Source organism: Penicillium coprophilum (genome assembly GCF_028826855.1).
Source record: "Penicillium coprophilum strain IBT 35676 chromosome Unknown utg000002l_segment0_segment1, whole genome shotgun sequence".
Taxonomy (NCBI): Eukaryota; Fungi; Ascomycota; class Eurotiomycetes; order Eurotiales; family Aspergillaceae; genus Penicillium; species Penicillium coprophilum.
In genome coordinates, this window is record NW_026622722.1 from 4,628,980 (window position 1) to 4,649,011 (window position 20,032).

A 20,032-nucleotide genomic window follows, 5' to 3' on the forward strand; every position below is an offset into this window, starting at 1 on the left:
TGGGCTTTATAGGTGAAGCCACCAGTGGACCACGCATCGGATTCAAGCTCGGGCATCAATGCCACGTCGGTCTTTACACAGACGGTCTCGCCCTGCGAACACTGCAACCAGCGCCGCATAGACCAATCGGTACGCCCCTCGGCTAGGGTGGTCGTGGGCTTTGCGCCCCTTGCAGGTAAAAGCAAGATTTATGCAATAACAAGGCTTCGAGTCAGAGAGGCCTTACGCTGGAACTCCATATATCTTTTCATGAAACATCCATTTTGGTCATCCATCCCTATAGAGCTAGGAAATCACACACAAAATCCACTAATGTTACCCGTGGAATATTTATTTTCCAGACATTGTGCCCTGATCGGTTCTGTGGGCTGCCAATTATTTCTCTCCTTCTATAGGCAACTGAAGGGATGATATGGGAATTGAGGGCTGGATTTCTATTTGTTCGTAAAAGCTATTCGGTACAGACATAGAAGGTCTAGAGTCTTATTATTGAGTATATACTCCGTGCGCATTCATATGTTGTACATGTATGGCGTATCTCAGATCCCAAAGGTTAAACCTACAAGATAGGCTTTGGAACAAACAGGTTATATATGTTGACTCGTTCGTTATCGTGTGGAGTTTCCTAGTGAAAGTGGGTTCCTTTGCATATTTGAGACAAAGAGGGGAAGGACTTGACATGTCTTGCGTGGGTTTGTACTGTTCAATTTTTTCCATTTAATTTTAGGGCTCGGGGAATTGGGAAAGGGAATTGAGGACCATGATGTTGACTGCAGATGCGAGGAAAAGCGTTTTTTCGGAGATTAATGCAGGAAAAGCGTAACCACGGTGTCAGTACTTACTGTATAGGTAATGGGATATCAAGGCAAGGAGAGGATGAAGTTTGGATTGTACCCTGTCTCTGTACAGAGTGCTCTGGACTCCGTACTTAGTTTGTGATTCATTCTTCCAGAATCCTATGAATTTTCTCTATGGGTCTTCTAGCGCTGTTTGCTCTCGATAGGTCTTTCCCTTTCTATTATGATCGAGATTAGTAGTGAATGTTAGCGCCCTGTTGATCTCCAGGGCTCCAGGGCTAAACGTCCATCCCTGCTCTATCCCTGCCTAGGTGTGATTTGTATGGGGTGCATATTGACATACTGACACATTGGTATTCAAATTATTCAAATCGGGATATATTGATTTTATTTCTGATACAAGGATGTGAGCCATCACCCTCTCATTTCCCGTACTTTTCCAACGATCCATGATCGACTGTCTTTACCCGGGAAGATCCCTCAAAGCTGATCTGTAGAGCTCCGCTCTAGGTAAACTCTTTCATCGGGAGGATCCTTAAACATGTGTTTGGCTTGAAAGGTTTGTTTCCGACTTTGATACCTCACATCCAATGTGGAGCACCCACAGAACACGGAGTACAGGGCGCAGCCTGACGTTTTTCTTCCCCCTTGCATTCATATAAGGGGATCAAGGACAAAAAGCCAATTAGGAAACAACAGTTCAATTAACAATTAGTCTGTGGTTGGCTAGCATTGTCTTGCCACAATGTAAAGGGCAAAAGGACCAAGTCCCAGACGGCAGCACACAGCGGAGTAGTGGCACCGAGTTTGCTAATTGCTGTATCATATTACTTTTGATTCTATACATCGCGAGTGCCACTTGAGCGAACAGGCTACCCACACCTTGCTTGGACGAATCTCCTTTGAACTTTTCATTATCTGCAGGACCTGGTCGGATTTGTACCGTTTTAGCCTCAACCTGTCTGTGGCCTTCCAGGTTCCCGAGGGGTTCCCCGAGTATTGCGTCTTAGATCCCAAAGTAAGGATGCGACAGCTCACTTGAGATCCTATAAACTCTCTCTCTCTTCCCCGTCACCTCGTACTTTGGACTTTTTGATTTCCTCATCTACGCCACCTCGCCAACTTTCGTCGACTTTGTACATATCGACACCCCCTGTATATAGTGGTGTCAACTTGTATCGACGTATCATATTCCACGATCCATATAACCCTCCCACACCCCTATCGTGTTGGCCTTCTTGAGCAGGTGAGCATGTCGTGCTCCCGAGACTATGCCTCGGTTCATCTCTCTAACTTGGGGAGTATAGCATTGTCTATTGCTTTACTCATTGAGCATCCTGGATTTCCATGTCGACGCCCCGGAACTGCCCGGATTGCAAAGCTAGTAATTGACAATCCGTCTCCCTATGAATCAGCGTGATTCACCATATGACTGTGCCATCGCACCAAGCCCAATCGTTCGGACTTATCGACCTGATCCCCCCTCAAAACGAAAGCTATCCAACATGACGTCCACAAAGACTGGGCCACCACCTAGGCCTCTAGTTGTCCCCAGGCCTCCAGGCACCAGCGCTCCACGACCTGAGGCCCGATCAGCAGGTACAGCTGAAAGAGCTGGTAGAAATGAAAGCCTAGTCGACATGGTTCGATTCTTCCAGACTCAAAATATGCCTGTTCAGCCCCCTGCAGCTCAAACTCCATCTCAACCTCACTCTCGAGCTCCGTCTCAAACTCAACCTTCGAGTCCTTCCGATACAACTACTGCACTGCCCGTTCTTATTTCACCTAAACTGTCGCAGCCAGAATTCAAGCCAGCTCCCAAGCCGGAATCCAAGCAGGACCAGAAGCAAGATCAGAAGCAAGATCAGAAGCCATTTCATCGACGCCTCTTGCAGTTTACCCAGCGCCAAAAGAAACCATCATCGCCAAGGTCAAAAGAAGAAGAACAACGGCGCCAAATTGAAGCTCTCACAAGGGGAGGGTTTATCATCCCAGATCGTCCTCTTAACGAGTCAAAGGGACAAAAAGATGCAAAGCGATCGAAAGAAAGCGTGTCACAATCTCTCTCGCGATCTCTTTCCAAATCAAAGAGAGACGTGGAAAACATTGGGCAGCCATGGCTGCAAGCGAAAGTTGAAAGCACCAGGCCATCGACCGAGACAAGACGTCGCCTGGCCTCTTTGGATCTTGATGATTTTGGCTCAATGGTCGACGTCGCAGTCTCACTCAAATCTTTCGACGATTCTGTTCCGCCACCATATCAACCAAATGAAAACACCCCCTCTCAATCGTCCTCAGCTATCCCGACGGTAAACTCCGAGGCAGATCCCAGCCCTCACGATATCACCCGACCAAGTTCCTCATTGGCTTCTACCAGTCATTCCTATAGAGACGCCTCAATTGATGAGCAAATCCGACGGCCATCTACCTCTACAGAGCCGAGTATTCGTGTTGAACCTGTTTCACGAGTGTTCGTCAATGCATCCTTGGGCGTTAATGCGACAGAGTCGTTGCCCAGACTATCTATTGATAGCCAAAAGCGAAATTCGTCAGAACAATCTTCTCTTCGCAATGGGAAATCATTATCACCCACCTTGAAACTTTTCCCTACTGTTGCACCTCCTCGCAAATCTAGCAAGGGCGCTTTGAGAAATTCATCAATTCCTCGGTACCAAACGATCGAAAATCTGACAGCATTACCTACATCTCCGGCATCCATTTCACTAACTCGAACTTGTGAAAATGTATCCCAAGTTCCAGATGAGCCGAAAGCATCATCAGATGGCTCACTGGGGGCCCCAATTAGCGAGCTGGAATCAAAAAGCTCAGATGCTCTTAAATCTTGTTCGATGACTTCTGCAGCGGCGAAACCTGTTGAAAAAGCCCCCAAGGATTCTGCATTGCAAGATGAGACTAAAACTCAACCGCTCTCGTTGTCTCCAGGCACGCTGATGGCATTTCCTCTACCGGCACCCACAAAGCCGCTTCCATCACCACCCAAAGCTAAATGCTCGCCGAGCACTCCAGACACCGACGCTCAACCTATTCAAGCGATTGGTCTAGAGTCCTTGTCCTCCAATCTTCAACCTATTTCGGCGACACTCGCTGATGACCAGGATGTCAAATCCACTGTCGATAGTCCTTGTACCCTTGACTCGCTCCTGGAAATTGCTCTTGGCAGCGCCGGTGCTGGAGAGTTGATAGCCGATGATGAGGAAAGCTCGTTTACCACCTCGCTTTCCGAACACTACCAACCCACCCCAGAACATTGCACTCCGAGAGGACGTGTTTCAAGCGTGCGCATCCCTCGAAGTCAAGGACTCACTGATAGTCCTCCAAGTCAATGCGATGTAGAGGTTTCAGAAGGGCAACCTCTGGCCGACTCTCCTGTACTAGGAAACACTCCCATTATAAAGCCGATGGACAAACGTGCTGTCCTGAAGGGACTTCAAATCAATTCTCAAGCCAGTCGAAAGAATCTTCCATTCGGTTTACCATCCCCTCCACCCACGGCATCACTCCCATCAGCTCCACCTCCTCAGCACCCACCACCGCCGCCTCCTGGGCGAAAGCTCAGCCAACGCAAACACACTGCGCCTAACGTGGCTATTCCACTGTCGATGAGGAACCTCGAGGCAAATCATGCACTAAAGCCGTACCGAGGCTCGACCATATCCCGGAGTGACAGCTCAGGGAGCAGTCTTAGACATGAGAGCTTCCCTGAGTCTCGCCCCGAGTCCCCGCTTCCATCATCAGACGATGAGGTCTTTGGTCCGGGTATAAATGCCCAACGCTCGCGTCGGGAGGTCGACAAATATCGGCGCACCCAGCCACCACGGCTGGGATATAAGACAATGGATCCACGACAAATATCCAACAGTCGACTCCGATACCCTAATCCCGCGCGCCCTATGACACCTCAAAGCCGCAGTATGCACAATCTTGACAGGGCTGCGTCCCCTCATTCACAATATTCTCACTCAACCCACAGATCGAGGGAGTCCCAAAGTAGTCAAAACACCCGCGCTGCTCCTCAAATGGATTACTACCTCGAGGATCGGGTTGCAAATCTGGAACGCCAGAACCAGATTCTACAGGCCGCCCTGATGGCGGCGCTCAATGCTGGAGTCAAGAATCCTCTTGATGGTCTCAATCTTGACCCGAACGTGTCATCAGGCTTCCCACACGCTCCCTTTCAGAACCAATACTCCGGCCGCCAGGCATCGCGGCCCGACAGCTGGGTCAGCTCTTCTCGAAGCAGTGAGCACGGCGGGTTCGATACTTCTAGTTCACAACGAGATACCCGGGCAAACGTCAAACAGCTGGACAACATGATTGAAGACATTGAGTCTGGATGGCTGTCGGATAAGTCCAGTTTCACTGGGGCTCGAATTGCCCGCAAACGATAAATAACGATCTCTTTATTTTTCTTTACATGTTTTTGACACCTTCATTGCGTATGGCGGAACGATGTCACTCCCTTGTTGGCTTCTGATGATTTTTTTGGGCTTCCGTTTCTACATATCCAGGCCCTGTCTAGCCTTGCCTGTATTCTCCATGATACCATTTTGTTTTGTTTTTTCTGTCCTTGTTCTTATCTACATATCATCTCAATGAATGCTGCGCTGTATATCCCTCGAAGCAACAATTCTTTAGATCTATAAAGTCCCACGTTGAGATTGATCCAGTACGCTGGATGAATCTGCCACATTTAATTGAAGATTCTTCATAATTATTTTAATAATACAGATGAGGGTTTTCAGTGAGATTTGGTCACTTTTCCAGTACTTGAAGAGCGTAAACAGACAGGATGATACTATCTATCATCCATATTTTCGTGCCCATCAAAATGCTTAGTCATTTGTTTTGGAGACGCCCAAACGCAGCCAACTTCTTGGGCTCCATGTACTTCAATTATTCTGGCTGAAGTAAAGTTCATAGCGGAAACAGCAATTGCAAATACAGGAGGTGCTCGGTGCTCAACTAACCCACCCCTAACCATACCCTCCCACACCGCAACCCAACACTCTTCACATTCCCCGCGGAACCCCCCAGTCATGGCGAACTCAGGACAAGTAAGTACAATATCTCCTCCAAATACGCTCAAATAATCTAACAAACCCAAAAGCGCACACAGCAAGTCCCCCAGCATGTCACCGCGCTACTCTCACACCTCACCTCCCGCCCGGGCGTGCAATCCACCTTGATCCTCTCCCGCAAAGACGGATCCATCATTCAAAGCACAGGACAGCTAGCACAAACGACTGAAGAAGACAGCACCTCTCGTACCGCACACATCCCTGCATCCACATCTGAACCAGCCTCTCTATCCACCACCCAACCAACAGACCCATCCCCTACCCCTTCCACCGCGTCACAACCCTACCAACCCTCGCAAGCCGAAACACTAGCTGCCCACATCTTCGCATTTGTCTCCAGCGCCGAAGCACTCGGCATCTCGCTCTCGCGACCCACGCTCACTGTACAGCGACCTAGCGACGCCCACTGGGACGTTGACCGCGACTATGCGAACGAGGGTACGGCACGTGAGGAAGATCGGGACGGCGATGGTATCGATCGGGATGAGGACGGGGAAGTCAAGCTGCTGAGAATGCGCACGAAAAAACATGAAATTGTGGTTGTTCCGGATCGAAAGTACCTGTTGTGTGTCGTACATGATGCTTCCCCTGGTTCAGCGCCTGCAGCGGGATCGCGTATCCGGTAGGCAAAATATTATTCTTGATTGGGGTTTGGGCATGACATCCAACTACTATTGTGTGGTGCTTTCGGGGGGTTCTTGTTTAAGGGGGCTTGTTTTGTTGGATTTGGACTTTATACATATACCCGATGGAAGCAAAATCTTGCATTTAATTCGTGTTTTCCATGTCATGGCTGTGTGTAGAATGTCTACATATGGCTTGCTAAGAGATAGGTGTGTACATATACAGTTCTAGCACAGTACTGTTCTTCATTGCTTTATGGAGGGACGATGCCGCGAGTAATTTGGCTGTTCCCGTTGAGGGAACTTACTCCTTCCCTTCATAGAGATCCCAAGCTCTTGATGTATAAGTAGAGCCCAGATGTCCACTCAGACCCTCGGATAGAAATAGAATCAAAGTACAATGCAGCTTGAGACCGGAGTAAATCCGTAACAGCTCCACTGTTTACCCCTCTCAGTCGGGGCTGACGATTATCAAGTGGACGAACATTCTTCATGATTGACAATTCCCATGTCGAAGAGTGCATTTATTATCTAGCTAATCTCAAGTGAATCGAGTATCATTCAATATGGCCTCTACTCTCGATATTTCAGCAGCTCGTTCTCGCTTCCCTGCACTACAGCAGGAGCAAGTGTATATGGATAACGCTGGTGAGATGAATCTCCAGTCTTATAGCTCTGGCAGCGGAAAGTGATACTAATAATTGAACTACAGGCGGAAGCCAGGTTCTCGATACCGTGGCCGACTCGTTAGTCTAATCCCATCATATATTTATATATATTGACGCGACCACAGCATCCGTTCTTACTTACTAAACACAAATGTTCAGCTCGGGGCTAGCTATAAAGTGTCACAGATTTCAACTAATGTGCATGAAAATGCCTACCAAGTGGCTGCTGGGTTCACCAACGCCGCGACCGAGGAGGTATCTGCATAATCCCTGGCATTACTTCCCAAGAAGTATAAGCACTGCCAAACCTCGGGTGCTAACGCATGAAATTTGAAACAGATCAGCATTGGTATTTCAACCACCCAGCTCCTGCACAATCTCTCTACAGCGCTGAAATTCCAACCGGGCGATGAACTGGTTGTATCCAAACTCAACCACGAGGCCAATACCTCCCCGTGGATCCATATAGCAGAGAGATTGGGCCTAACCGTAAAGTGGTGGGCTGCTTCCGACCCAAGGAATCCACTATGCGATCCAACCGAGTTGGAGTTCCTGCTCTCCGATAAGACCAGACTCGTAGCATGTCCCCATGTCTCCAATATTACCGGCACTATCAGTCCCATCCGAAAGATCGCAGACGTTGTTCATGCTTATCCCCGTGTGAGTAACAAGAAATCCTGTTGCTGGCTATGCACTTGCTCACCCGACTTATACAGGCACTCCTGTGCGTGGATGGAGTCGCCTTCGCACCACACCGTCAGGTCGACGTGAAAGCGTTAGACGTGGATTTCTACGTAAATTGCAACCCAAGCCTTTGCATGACTGGTTTATTGCTGATCTCCCCCACTAGGCTTTCTCCTGGTACAAAGTGTACGGACCACACCTGGCGCAACTATATGCCTCGTCACGGGTTCACGACCAGATCCTGTCACTGGGTCATTTCTTCAAGTCCACGGATACGCTGGACTTGAAGCTCAATCTGGCATCGGCTAATTATGAGCTTACGCAAAGTATTCCCCAGGTTGTGGAGTACTTTGGGTCTGATCCTAGCGCGACCTGGGCCCAGATGGCGGAGCACGAGGAGCAGCTGCAACAGATTCTACTGGAATTCTTAGCTTCTGATAGTCGGGTTGAAGTTATCGGTGAACCTTCGGCCAGCAAGGAGGTTCGCGTGCCGGTTATTAGCTTTGTTGTGCAGGGAGTGGGCAGTCAGCGCATTGTGGAGGAGGTTGAACGTCGATCGGCCTTTGGGTTCCGCAATGGTCATATGTACAGCTACCGGCTACTGGCCGACGTGTGCGGATTGGGTGATGTGGAGGACGGGGTGGTGCGGGTCAGCTTCCTGCACTATAACACCGGTGAGTGGGTATCTTGATAGGATTCGTTCGATAACTAACAAGAACAGAGGGCGAAGTACGGGGGCTGGTAGAGGTATTGCGAGAGGTGTTTGCGTCCTTGTAGATAATTGTATATGTACAGCTTAGGCTGTCTGGATACCGTTTATCGCGCTATGCTATGAAGAGTGTTTTATTCGATGCGTTTTTCGCACACTGTAAGTACTCACTATTACAATATACATATTTTGCCACCTGTCTTGTCATGATATCTAGGGAGGTCTGAACTTTCCAGAAATCTATAGATCTTGAAGCCTAATACATTTCTCTTTTTCAGCCTAAGTTCCCACCGTGAGGTCATATGAGTTCAAATGTTTTGTACACCCGAGGTTCCCCAGCTCCATCTGGAAGGCTGCAGGCAACCCCAACCAGTGCCGATCGCAATATTGAACCAATCAGCATAGAGATAATTGTGGAATAATGGAAATGATAGTGGATCGCAGCCTAACAGCCGCGCGTGGATTGGTCAGGATTGGCCAGGATTGGCTAGGGTGTAAAGACAGCGTGGCAAGCGGCTTTATGACTCAGTGAAATTTGAACAGAGCCTTCAGACTGGATTATGCTGAATGAACTGTGATTCCTGCTGATTTGTTCATATGGGATTTCTTGAATAAGATTCATCTCGCTATGAGTGGCTACACAGACATTAAGGTGTCACTGCATGGTCATTCTATGGGTTTAGATATTAATATTTTGGTAGAATATCATGATTAGGATAGAGATAGAATATACGATAGAAGATACATCTGATAGAGTGTAGTGGATAGGGTAATAGTAGATAATAGCATATAATAGTCCGGAGTATAGAATATATAAGAAAAGGTGCGTGAGTCACCGTCGTACCACTTCAGGGCTTTCTCTCTCCCTCCTATCTCGGAGTCACTCACGCCGCATCCGGATCCTTTTCCCCCTCTCATCTCTTCGAGATAACTTCATCTCCTGATATCAATAAGGAGAGTAGAATATTTGACTATATTCTATTTCTATACGTGGTCCCTGCGCCTCCCGGCATCTTCCTAACCCGCCACCCACCTTTCTCGCCACAGCACTTTCATTTTCCCCTTCTCTCATTTTTTGCCCCCTCTTAGTCAAACTAACCCAGACTTTGAGAGAGGAAAAAAAAAGAGTCATAGGTTGGTTCTTAAATATCTTCCTTCTGACTCTTCATCACTAACACTCTCTCGCCTCCCCTATCAGCCTCCACTTCCACCCCCCCCCGACTCTCCTTCTCTGCCTAGCCGCCCTCAACGACTGCCTTGTACAAGCCGCCACCAGCGTGGTTCTGCCTGTCCATGGTGTTGGGTGCCTTGATATAAACTCTTTCTATCACACGACTTATTTCAAAATGTACCCTATTGATTCCTTCGTTCCGATCGCCTTTGCTACTGTTACCGACCTCCGCATCGTCACCGTCTCTGGCTCCATCTGAATACCACTCATCAGAAAGAGTCATATCCCCGCCACGTGCCCCTGCTTTGGTCTATATCAGAAGCACTTGGTTGATCGGATCGTGAATACGTTTTCCTTTTCTTGTCTTCATAGTTGATTACTTTCCCCCCTTTCACCTCTTCTTCTACCCGCTACACCCGGCGGTTCCGCTTATTTTTCTACGTCTGGTTATCAACCTGGCTCTCTACATTTAAAGGTCTGCCGTCGCCTAGCTCGCAAAGACGGCTCTGTCTCCTCGGCTCTCGTTCCCGGTTCCCTGCTTAACGGTATCTTGACACTACGGTTCCAAAAATCGGACCATCTCGTTTTATCCGGCGGTTTTCATTTGAACTTTGTTCACAACAAACGCCCTAAATGAACTCTACACTTTCGGATATGTCAGGGATGGACGTCTTGGGCTTGACCCTTTCAAACCCAAGCTCCCATTCGACAGCGTCTCACCACGCTCACCCCTATGCCTCCTCGATCTCCTCCTCCGCATCCTCCTCTTCCTCATCTGTATTCTCCCTCGATTGCGTCTCGCAGAGTTCGATATCATCCACATCGACCAACCCCGTTGACGTGATTTGGGAGAATGAGAGCAATAGCCATTTGGCAGGAAGAAATCCGAACGGAGCTTGTTCCCGGGCTTTTGCCAAGGGACCTGCTCCCAAGGTGGACGGTGTAGTGCCATCCGAGTTGCGAACGCACCCTCGGCGCACTAACAGTTATTCTTCTAGCGCTCCCAGTGCGCGCCCTCCGCCATGTCTGCTTCGGCAGTCGGAACGGAAGGTGAACTTCGTCGATAACCTCGTCGGTAAGTCTTGAGCAAAGAAAAAAAAAGGCTTGTACGCTCGGCTAAACATTCTTCCCTCATTCAAGACACCGCATCACAGATTGTTGAAACTGTCTGGCCCCTTTCCGCCGCAGCATCCCGCAGTGACGCCGCGACCGGATCCAAAGGGGTTCTTCCTCTCCGCACTTTTATCCAGGAGACCCTCCGCCGCTCGCGTACTAGCTACAGTACCTTGCAGGTGGCCTTGTATTATTTGATTAAAATCAAGCCCCACGTGCCCACGCATGACTTCACCAAGGAGCAACCTCGGGATCAGTCGCCTTTGCGGGCGATGCAGTGTGGACGCCGGATGTTCCTGGCAGCGCTGATTCTCGCTTCAAAGTATTTGCAGGATCGGAACTATTCCGCTCGTGCCTGGAGCAAGATTTCTGGCCTTAATACTCTCGAGATTAATCAGAATGAGCTTATGTTCCTAAAGGCTGTCGGTTGGCGCCTGCACATCGATGAAGCAACGTTTCAGCGTTGGACTGATCTGGTCTTGAAGTTAACCCCTGGTGCCGGTGGTCCCCCGGTTGCTCAAGGTCAGTGCTGGCAGACTGTCCTACCCAGACTCACCCCTGAACTGGACTTTGTAGAGTCGGAGCCCATGACCCCAGTCTCGGCGATGGGAATGGATCTCGGTCTGTCAGACTTCCTCTCGCCTCGTAGTATGCCAAGCAACGAGTCAGTGCGCTCCGTGCCGCGCGAACAAACTCCGACTTATGCTCGGAGTCTTCCGCGAACCTTGGAGCCGACTCCGCGCATGGACTTTGCCAACCTGGCTTTGCCTAGTGTTCCACGGCCTATGATGCTTCCGACACCACAGATGACTCCCCAGCCTCAAGTGGTCCCCACTCCTGCCGCGAGTGTGGCTGCTTACAATCCCTGCCGCCCATCCATCTGTACGGCTATGTCTCAGGCGCAGAATGTGTGCATGGCGCGATCAACACTCGATCAGCGCCCGCCCCTGTCATTCTGCCCTCGGACCCAGTCGTACGATGGTTACCCGGCTGCGGCCCGTCGGTCATCTTTGGCTCGCTCGACCTCATCGGCATCGTCGCCTGACTCGATGGTTTCGGACGTTTCTACTCTGTCGTCCCGCTCTTCGCGGTCGTCATCTGTCTCGTCCAACGCCTCGGGTACTTCTGGCTTAGCACCAGCTAGTCTGGCTGTGAAGGCTGCATTGCGTTGCACTAGCAACTCTCTCAAGGAGTCCCGAAAGACTCTGGCCATTGCCTCTCCGATTGACGAGAGTTTGGTTGGTGTCTACAGTTCTCCTGAATATACCAGTTCTATGGGTTCTTCGGTCCCAGACCTGTCTAATTTTTCCCTGGATTCCAGCCTGAGCGAAGCTGCTCAGAGTCTCTGCGAACTTTCCGGTGCGACGCCCGAACGGCGCCAGTGCCGAAAACGCGGACGTACTGGATCCGATGATCTCTTGCTCCAAAACCATGTGCGCCATCTGATCAACCTCGGGGCCTCTGGAGATCACTCCGTGTTGCCTGATGGACATTTCCCACGGTCCTTCATGACGCAACACGGGTCCTCCATTGGTCCCGTGCGGACTGGCCCAGTCTCCGGACCAGCCGGCATGAAACGTGCCTGCTGTGGCAGCGAAGCACGCAAGATCGCGTTAAACCCGAGTCTCCGTGTTGCGGAATACTTGAATTGACTTGCGATTTATTAGCGGATATCTCTAATTTTTCTTATTTCCTTTGTGCGAGGCAAAAAAAGAAAAAGTCCGTCGTTTTGTGTTTTCCCCTACGACGACCTGACCCCGTTGTACATACCCCTATTTTCTCGGGCACTCGGTCGGACGTATTGGGACTTGGGCGTTTGATTCCCACGAAATGTACGATGGGGTGAAATGACTGGTATGTCTTCTACCTGCATCGTGCATCTGTTCTCTCAATTTTTTTTTTACCCTTCTTTTATCTATTGTGGTTGCGAACGGAGTGGTCGGCATGGGACGGTTATGGTCTTGTTTTTATTTACTCTGGTTACTGGGAGGGGGAAAGCGGGCGTCTATGCCCTGATTATACCTGTATCAACTCTTCCATCTAGGGAATGGTATATTTACCATCCCTGAGGCTTTGCCCTCGGATAGGATAGTCAAATCCAAATACAGCTCAACAGCGATATCGGCCCTCGTATCCCCTAAACCAACGTTCACATGACAGGTCTGACCGTGCAACCACGGATCTGCACTTCAGCTGTGAGTCATTCATGCGTCAAGGGTGGCGTGTGGCTCCCTGTGGCTGTGAACCATATGTGGCTGTGAACCTAAGGCGCGGCTAGCCCTAGGTTTCTAAGTATAGAGTGGGGCTTATGCACGGCACATATTGTTGACAGCTTTTGCAAGGAGCTTTGTATGGAGGACATTTCTTTCAGTCCCGGGGTGCTTGAGCATATGCAGACAAAAGTCCCGTTTCTATCTGCGGCCGATTTTAAACTCGACCAATACTGATACCTAGGGTGGGGGCTTACAAGGTCCTTGCTTTTCGGATATCGGCTTGGTCAGATGACATACTCCTGAGAAGGCAACTATGAATGCGATACATATACATGGGAAGATGATTTATCTATATCATATCATATTGATGTCTTCGGTGTCCTCTATATTGTTGGTATACAGCGAATGGTCATATCTAGTGTCGTCGTGGGGGTATACATGTGATCCAACCACCTCATAGGCGGTTACTATAACTCGCCAATACTCTTATGACTATTGGCGAAGGTGAGAAGGAGAAGGAAGAAATTATTCTTATTCGATCAGGAATAATGCAAGGTATGTATACCCTGATGTATGGCAAACAATTCACTCACTCTGAAAGCAAACATCGAGAGATGGGATCATCGAACAAATATGATTATCTTCCTTTTCCCCTCACAGCTGACATCTCATTCAATATCTATAGCCTCTTCTAGATTTTCTGACATAGTGTCTTCTTGGATGTCCTATATGCCTTTTTCAATGTCCTTATGCATGTTAGGGCTCTCCCGTCAAGTCGTTCCTTTCAAGGCTGCTTTTTCTTTCACGGATCTCTCTTTCACATCTTCTCTTCTCTCCTTCTCTAGCAGCCTCATCACATCCTCGTTGTATTCCCCCATTTCCCCTTTATCATAATATTCTCATTGATGTATTGAATACGACCTAGCCTCTCATCAAAGGCTTTGAGGGCGCAAGGGGGAGAACCCCCTAGGTCCACACTCGATTTGCCCGAGTCATATGTGACGAAGGTCAATCTGTGGGATCCGCCTCTGCCCACATCGAAGTGTGATGAAACTCACCCGTTATACAACGTGGTATCCATGACTACTTCGATGTGGAACAAACCCTTCGATCTCTGTTGCCTCCGACACGACATGGGCAACAAAAAGCTCGGTGCGAACACAAAAAGAGAGCCCGATTACGGCCGATAATCCCCTACTCCGAGTTTTCACGGTGAAAATCCGGTAAATAATGCATGTAAAGCGTGGGAATGACCTGCTGTCTTGTACTGCCAGCGGCAAAGCGGTTGCCTAGGAAATGCCGAGAACCGAAAACGAGGGTACGAGAACGAAAGCCTGGGCGTTATTTCATACATTTTCATAAGCCAATGGCAATGTGATTGAGGAATGTGTTTCGTCTCTATTGCTTCAAGTGTGGCAAAAAGATCGCAGAACCTGACTCGCGAAAGCCGAGAGACCAAGAACACGGGTGACTACCGTGTTCATGGCATCATTTACGCCAAAAACGTTGTACAAAGAATATGCTGTTCGGCAGCATCCCCATGAAGCGAATATTAACACGAACTTCGTCAACTTGCCGGGCACTATCTGTCTGTCAATGCCGACAGAACTGAAATGGGATAATGTACAGCGCCAACTCGATTTCAAGGTCAGTCTGAAATCCAGCCTTCTTCTTATGGGGTCAATGTTGAGCTTCAATCGTCTATTCCAGATAATTGGGCGGATCCAAAGAAGGATTGAAGTCAATGTGAGACTTGACTGATTTGGATTAGCTGAATAGAAGGAAGGAAAACTCAAGAAGCTATGAAAACAGTGAGGCCAATGAAGCATCAACTAGACTCTCATCTACCATCTTGTCATGGAGACCCCACCTCACATTTTGAGAGCGAGAGGAAGGATGTACATGTCAATTCTGAAGTCCTATGGTGTTACGAACCGCCCATACACAAGGGAGACAAGTACGACTTAATTAGCCGCCCTGATTGGTCTCTGTATGGTACGGAGACGTTGCTTGCAGCTATTGTTAAGGATTTTGAAGTCAAAACTGGAGCATTTGTCACACTGTGGCATCGCATGCACTCGGAGCATCTGGTTCCTATACCGTTCTTTGGGAGAATGTCGGCTAAGGTCGGGTTCATTCTCGAGTATGCTGCCGTCTCCTCGGAAGAGGACTCGTCCTTAGAATGCCCCGAGGATGAGGGCCTAACTGTTCAGCTGCTATGTTTATTAGGAATTTGTAGTTTTGGGGAGTCGAATTTCCTGATCTAGATATACAATTCTAGGAGATTCTTACTGCTCGGTGAAATCGAACCAACCTCGAAGTTCAAGTAGAATAGGCTATCATTAGTGGCTAATTACTTATAGCTAACTAAACCTTCTAATATTCGAGTAGGGGTGCGAGTGTACTGTTGCTGCCCACAACAACAACTTCCAGGATTATCTATGACACAGGTAATGGCGATAAGCTACAGCTGCGCGCAACTGAGTTGAACATGCATGCTCAATACAGCCGCCTAGTTCTGACAGAGCTAGCGTTTGATTTCAATCTCTTCTAAACCACTGGAAGAATCCACCGATTAGGCCAGGTGTTGTGGGTTGTGACGGCTGGCCTTGCTTTTACATTTGCAGTAGTTACAACGACTAATCTCCATTCTCACCTTCAAAAATGCATTGGGATATCCCAATATCTAGGTCTTGTTCTTCTCGTTTTGCTTTTTATGCGTAATTTCCCAGAACCGATGTCATATTGGCCAAGAACAGCCAGCTGTACTTGGAACCGGAGACGGTTGGGGCCTGCTTGGCAAATACATAATTACCGCATTTCACAAGAGGCCTAGGGCTCCCGGAAGTCCCGGGAAGTTAACTCCATAATGGCGTTCAACAGATGAACGAGCATCACGGAGAGACTAAGACGTTGTTGCGAACTGTTGTGCAAAGTCAGGACCCGGTCGACAAGCAAGTTCAGAGGTCAATTTATTCCCCCCCAAGGATTCCGGAATTTCAAGCACCACATGCTTGATCCACATAGTATCTAGCAGATGCGACACAACAAGTATTGGAGAATCACCGGTGAGGTATAAACCAGAAAAATCCAAAGTGGCGCCACTGGCGGCTAAAGAATGCCGTAGATGACCTGATCAGATAAGATTGCCATCAGCTAATGTCTCCGCACTTCCCACCGGAACATTTCGTTCTTCTTCTTATGTCCTATAAAGGTCTGGAAGTTTTTGAAATACCATCTTATCTATCTGATTAGCCGTCAAGATGGTCTCTCGTTCGGCTATTCTTACGGGTGCTCTCGCACTACTTTTACCCCTCACGGCCCACGGCTTTGTTATCCCACCGGAAGACAATCTCCAAGCCTTTCTCGGACAACTAAACACCTTGAACCCAAGCCCAAATTCTGAGATTATTGACGATGCAAGTACTTTAAGCCGCCCATCATGGTTCACTTCGACTTTGATGGCCCGCCGCCTGCTTGCTTTGTCCCCCTCCGGCGTAATCTCCACCAACTTCCCAGACTCTCTCCCACCCTCCGCACACGCTCCTTCAGATGTTGCCGGTCTCTCTATTGCACTGCGCGAGTACATAGCTGACTGTGATGGATCCCTGCCATCGGATCTATCTCATGATGATAACGGCGACCCAACAATTCTTGGCCTCCGCATTGGCACTACTTTTAAAAACATTGCAGCGGGATCTAATCTCAGTCTCCAGTTGGACTGGTGGGACCATCTCAATGAGGCTGGTCCGGTCTATCCTGGTCTTCCCCTAAGCCCTGCTGCTCTACCTCGCGTCACTCTCTTTGGATACTTGGAGAATCTCCCGTCCCCACTTCCGGATGACGCAGCTGCAGCGCTCGAGAAGTGTTTCCTGGAGCCACATCCTGATGCAAAGGTCTGGATACCTGGTTCTTCTTACTCGCCACATGCAAGTTTCTGGGCCCGATTGGTGGTTACACATGCTTACTGGATTGGTGGATTTGGGGACGTGCAGCAGATTGGGTGGATCAATCTCACTGAGTGGCAGGGGGATCAGACCACACGGCAGTGTGGAGGGCGTTGGCGATGGAAGGGGATGGCAGGATGTCCGTTTGCCCGGGGAGAAGCAGTAAGGGGAGTACCTAGGTACTCGGTACTTAGGGATCGACGAATGACTGGGGGTAGCGACGATCGCATTAGTTGTCTTTTTTTTTTGCATTAGACCCAGCATGGATAGCAATTAAGCATATCTCGATATCTTTACATACTCAATGAGTTTTACGAGGTACTTTTGGGCTCTCCTTCTCATTCGTCCCCCTGTGCTTATCTGCACAACGCACGCTTATCATTTCAAGGATTCTTATCATCATCCTTGTGGTGCACGGGACAGGGGGGCAAATCTGGGGAATAAGAAGACGTTGAATCTGCATTTTTTTAAATCTCGTCTTATGTTTCATATTGAGCTATTCCACTTGTGTTGTGGTGGTCAATCAATACATAAAAAGGACCGGGGCCCAACCCCTCCTTACATTCAGAACATCCATCTCACTCATTACATCTCCAATCATGAGATTACGCATCTCTAGACCGCATGTACGGGTCTCACAGGGTGAATCTGCATTTGCCGCAGGCAATGCCCGGTGGACGAATCGTGATCTCGACCCGATTGCCAAGAATGCGCGCAAATGGGGTGTACTCAGTATAGTAGGTACGATACAGTATACTTGTGCTTATATTTTGTAAAAATCAAGCTGGGGCTAATAAAACATACTATTAGCATATTGGATCTCCGATGCTTTGCAAGCCGCGACCTGGCAATTCGCCAGCGGTATGATTGCCGTCGGCCTCACATACCGTGAAGCACTCGGCATCGTCGCCTTATCCTTCTTCATCATTTCATTGGTTATCGCAGCAAATGGTACCGTGGGTGCCATATACCACGTGCCATTTCCCGTTATCGCACGTGCCAGCTGGGGCTTTTGGGGCTCATATATCGCTATCATTTCACGAGTTATACTTGCTGTCTTCTGGTTTGCGATCCAGAATGTCAATGGCGGAAATGCAGTTCGTGTCATGATTGGAGCAATCTGGCCAAGCTTTTTGGAGCTTCCAAATGGTATCCCCGAGTCACAGGGCATCACGACCAGCGGTATGGTCGGATTTCTACTCTTCTGGCTGCTCCAAGTTCCATTTCTATGCATGCACCCAAACAATTTGCGCTGGCTTTTTACAGCCAAATCAGTTGTGGTTCCTATCACCTGGTTTGCTATCTTAATATGGGCATTCGTCAGTGTGAAAGGTGGTGGTGGTGTCTTTGACCAACAGGCCCCAACCGTCTCCGGTTCCAAGTACAGCTGGCTGTTCTTGGCCAATATGACATCGGTTCTGGGGAATTACGCACCCTTGAGCTTAAACCAGAGCGATTTCAGTCGCTACTCTCGCGTCAGTGTGAAATGGCAGCTCCTCTATATCCCCATGCTTCCTATGGTATTCACATTTTTCTCATTCATTGGCATTGCCGCTTCGTCCGCCGGTCAGGCTCACTATAAGCTCGAGTCCATTCCATGGGACCCAATGGTTCTTATCAGCTACTGGCCCAACCGTGCGTGTCGGTTTTTCGCCGCCGCTTCCTTCACACTAGCCGCTCTGGGCGTGAATATCTCGGCGAACTCTCTCTCAGCCGCTAACGACTTCACCGCACTAGCACCACGCTATATCAATATCAGGCGTGGCCAGCTTCTATGTGCTTTGTTATCCTGGTGTCTTGTTCCCTGGAAAATCCTTGCATCGGCCGGCAACTTCCTCAATTTCATGTCTGCATATGCCATCTTCCTTGGCCCTATTGCTGCAATCATGATGTTTGACTTTTGGGTTATCAATCGTCGTCGATATGACTGTCTCGCTCTATACCAGCCGAATAATCCCACATATCGGTATACATTCGCTATCCCGGGTCTCGCGGGCAAGACTATGTCTGGTACAAACTGGCGCGCTGTGGTCGCTTTTATTGTTGGCGTTGTGCCGTCTCTTCCTGGGCTGATCAACTCGGTAAACTCTCATATTGATGTTGGTCTCGGTATACATCCATTTGAGTTTGGGTGGCTGTTGGGCTTTGTTGCGACTTCTATTGTATATCTCCTGTTATCATGGCTGTTCCCTGCGAAGGAGACCCAGGTCGACCGCGCTATTCTACCCGATGAGATATATGATAGAGGTACTGTGCTGGATGGACTGGAATCAGACGATCCGGACAGGAAGGATGTGGTTACTGATACACAGGAGAAAGATGTTGAAAAGGCTGTCTAGGCTTTCTCTGATAATTATGTGGAGTGGTATGTACATATCTATTTGAATAATTAAGTACAAACTCCAATAATAGTCGATCTTTAAGTTGGATTTTGCCGTTGACAGTATCAAAAGATGAGTATCCTGCATATTGTAGGCGACTACGGAGTAAATGCACTGATTATATTGCCGTGCAGTAAGTTAGTCATCCACTCCCGAGAGGGTCTCACCTATGGATGACTAAGTATATCATGCGAGATGGATTTCTCTCATTGGATATTGACTTACCGCTGGTCTCACCGCCATTTCGATACCCTAATTTCAATCTCTCTTTTACCTCTATAAAACTGCACACTTCGTAATGGTGCAACTAGCCATTTATGAATAGTATCCAGCTAGGTCTTTTTCGGTGGTCTTTGAAGCAGTGTTTACAGCAGTGTTTACAACAGTCTTTTCAGTAGTCTTTCTTGTAGGTTTCTTATATTCTTCTTAGATATCTTAAAGACAGTACTCCACCTTTTCGGTCTTACAGGTAGACAGCAGAAAAAGGAGGGCAAGACATACCTTGTGTAAGAGGCCTTTCTATATATGACCTTGAATATATCTTAATAGCTGTTTGAAGTAAGCCTTAACACTTCAAATACTATTACCTGTCAATGCCGCAACCACTCATCTATCATTCCTCCCCCT

At 48.6% G+C, this 20,032-nt stretch overlaps 8 protein-coding genes across 8 annotated transcripts; 7 read left to right on the forward strand and 1 right to left on the reverse strand.

The window, feature by feature from the left end:
* Positions 1–2,203: 2,203 nt before the first annotated feature.
* N7500_003802 (uncharacterized protein) lies at positions 2,204–5,206 on the forward strand (the record flags this gene model as incomplete). The annotated part of the gene is made up of 1 exon (XM_056674948.1): positions 2,204–5,206. The coding sequence occupies one exon, from the start codon at positions 2,204–2,206 to the stop codon at positions 5,204–5,206; it is 3,003 nt and encodes a 1,000-aa protein (XP_056535473.1).
* A 648-nt stretch (positions 5,207–5,854) lies between these two features.
* Positions 5,855–6,522, forward strand: N7500_003803 (uncharacterized protein; the record flags this gene model as incomplete). Its single annotated transcript, XM_056674949.1, has 2 exons — positions 5,855–5,872; positions 5,926–6,522. The coding sequence occupies 2 exons, from the start codon at positions 5,855–5,857 to the stop codon at positions 6,520–6,522; spliced, it is 615 nt and encodes a 204-aa protein (XP_056535474.1).
* Positions 6,523–7,085: 563 nt separating this feature from the next.
* On the forward strand, positions 7,086–8,648 carry N7500_003804 (putative aminotransferase; the record flags this gene model as incomplete). The annotated part of the gene is made up of 7 exons (XM_056674950.1): positions 7,086–7,167; positions 7,232–7,265; positions 7,313–7,442; positions 7,527–7,847; positions 7,904–7,981; positions 8,038–8,545; positions 8,593–8,648. 7 exons carry the CDS (start codon positions 7,086–7,088, stop codon positions 8,646–8,648), a joined length of 1,209 nt encoding a protein of 402 aa, XP_056535475.1.
* Positions 8,649–9,815: 1,167 nt separating this feature from the next.
* N7500_003805 (uncharacterized protein) lies at positions 9,816–10,034 on the reverse strand (the record flags this gene model as incomplete). The annotated part of the gene is made up of 1 exon (XM_056674951.1): positions 9,816–10,034. One exon carries the CDS (start codon positions 10,032–10,034, stop codon positions 9,816–9,818), a length of 219 nt encoding a protein of 72 aa, XP_056535476.1.
* Positions 10,035–10,384: 350 nt separating this feature from the next.
* N7500_003806 (putative G1/S-specific cyclin Pcl5) lies at positions 10,385–12,516 on the forward strand (the record flags this gene model as incomplete). Its single annotated transcript, XM_056674952.1, has 2 exons — positions 10,385–10,826; positions 10,892–12,516. 2 exons carry the CDS (start codon positions 10,385–10,387, stop codon positions 12,514–12,516), a joined length of 2,067 nt encoding a protein of 688 aa, XP_056535477.1.
* Positions 12,517–15,191: 2,675 nt separating this feature from the next.
* On the forward strand, positions 15,192–15,631 carry N7500_003807 (uncharacterized protein; the record flags this gene model as incomplete). Its single annotated transcript, XM_056674953.1, has 2 exons — positions 15,192–15,297; positions 15,528–15,631. The coding sequence occupies 2 exons, from the start codon at positions 15,192–15,194 to the stop codon at positions 15,629–15,631; spliced, it is 210 nt and encodes a 69-aa protein (XP_056535478.1).
* A 709-nt stretch (positions 15,632–16,340) lies between these two features.
* Positions 16,341–17,190, forward strand: N7500_003808 (uncharacterized protein; the record flags this gene model as incomplete). Its single annotated transcript, XM_056674954.1, has 2 exons — positions 16,341–17,080; positions 17,106–17,190. The coding sequence occupies 2 exons, from the start codon at positions 16,341–16,343 to the stop codon at positions 17,188–17,190; spliced, it is 825 nt and encodes a 274-aa protein (XP_056535479.1).
* A 433-nt stretch (positions 17,191–17,623) lies between these two features.
* On the forward strand, positions 17,624–19,363 carry N7500_003809 (nucleobase cation symporter-1 family protein; the record flags this gene model as incomplete). Its single annotated transcript, XM_056674955.1, has 2 exons — positions 17,624–17,765; positions 17,835–19,363. 2 exons carry the CDS (start codon positions 17,624–17,626, stop codon positions 19,361–19,363), a joined length of 1,671 nt encoding a protein of 556 aa, XP_056535480.1.
* Positions 19,364–20,032: the final 669 nt, after the last annotated feature.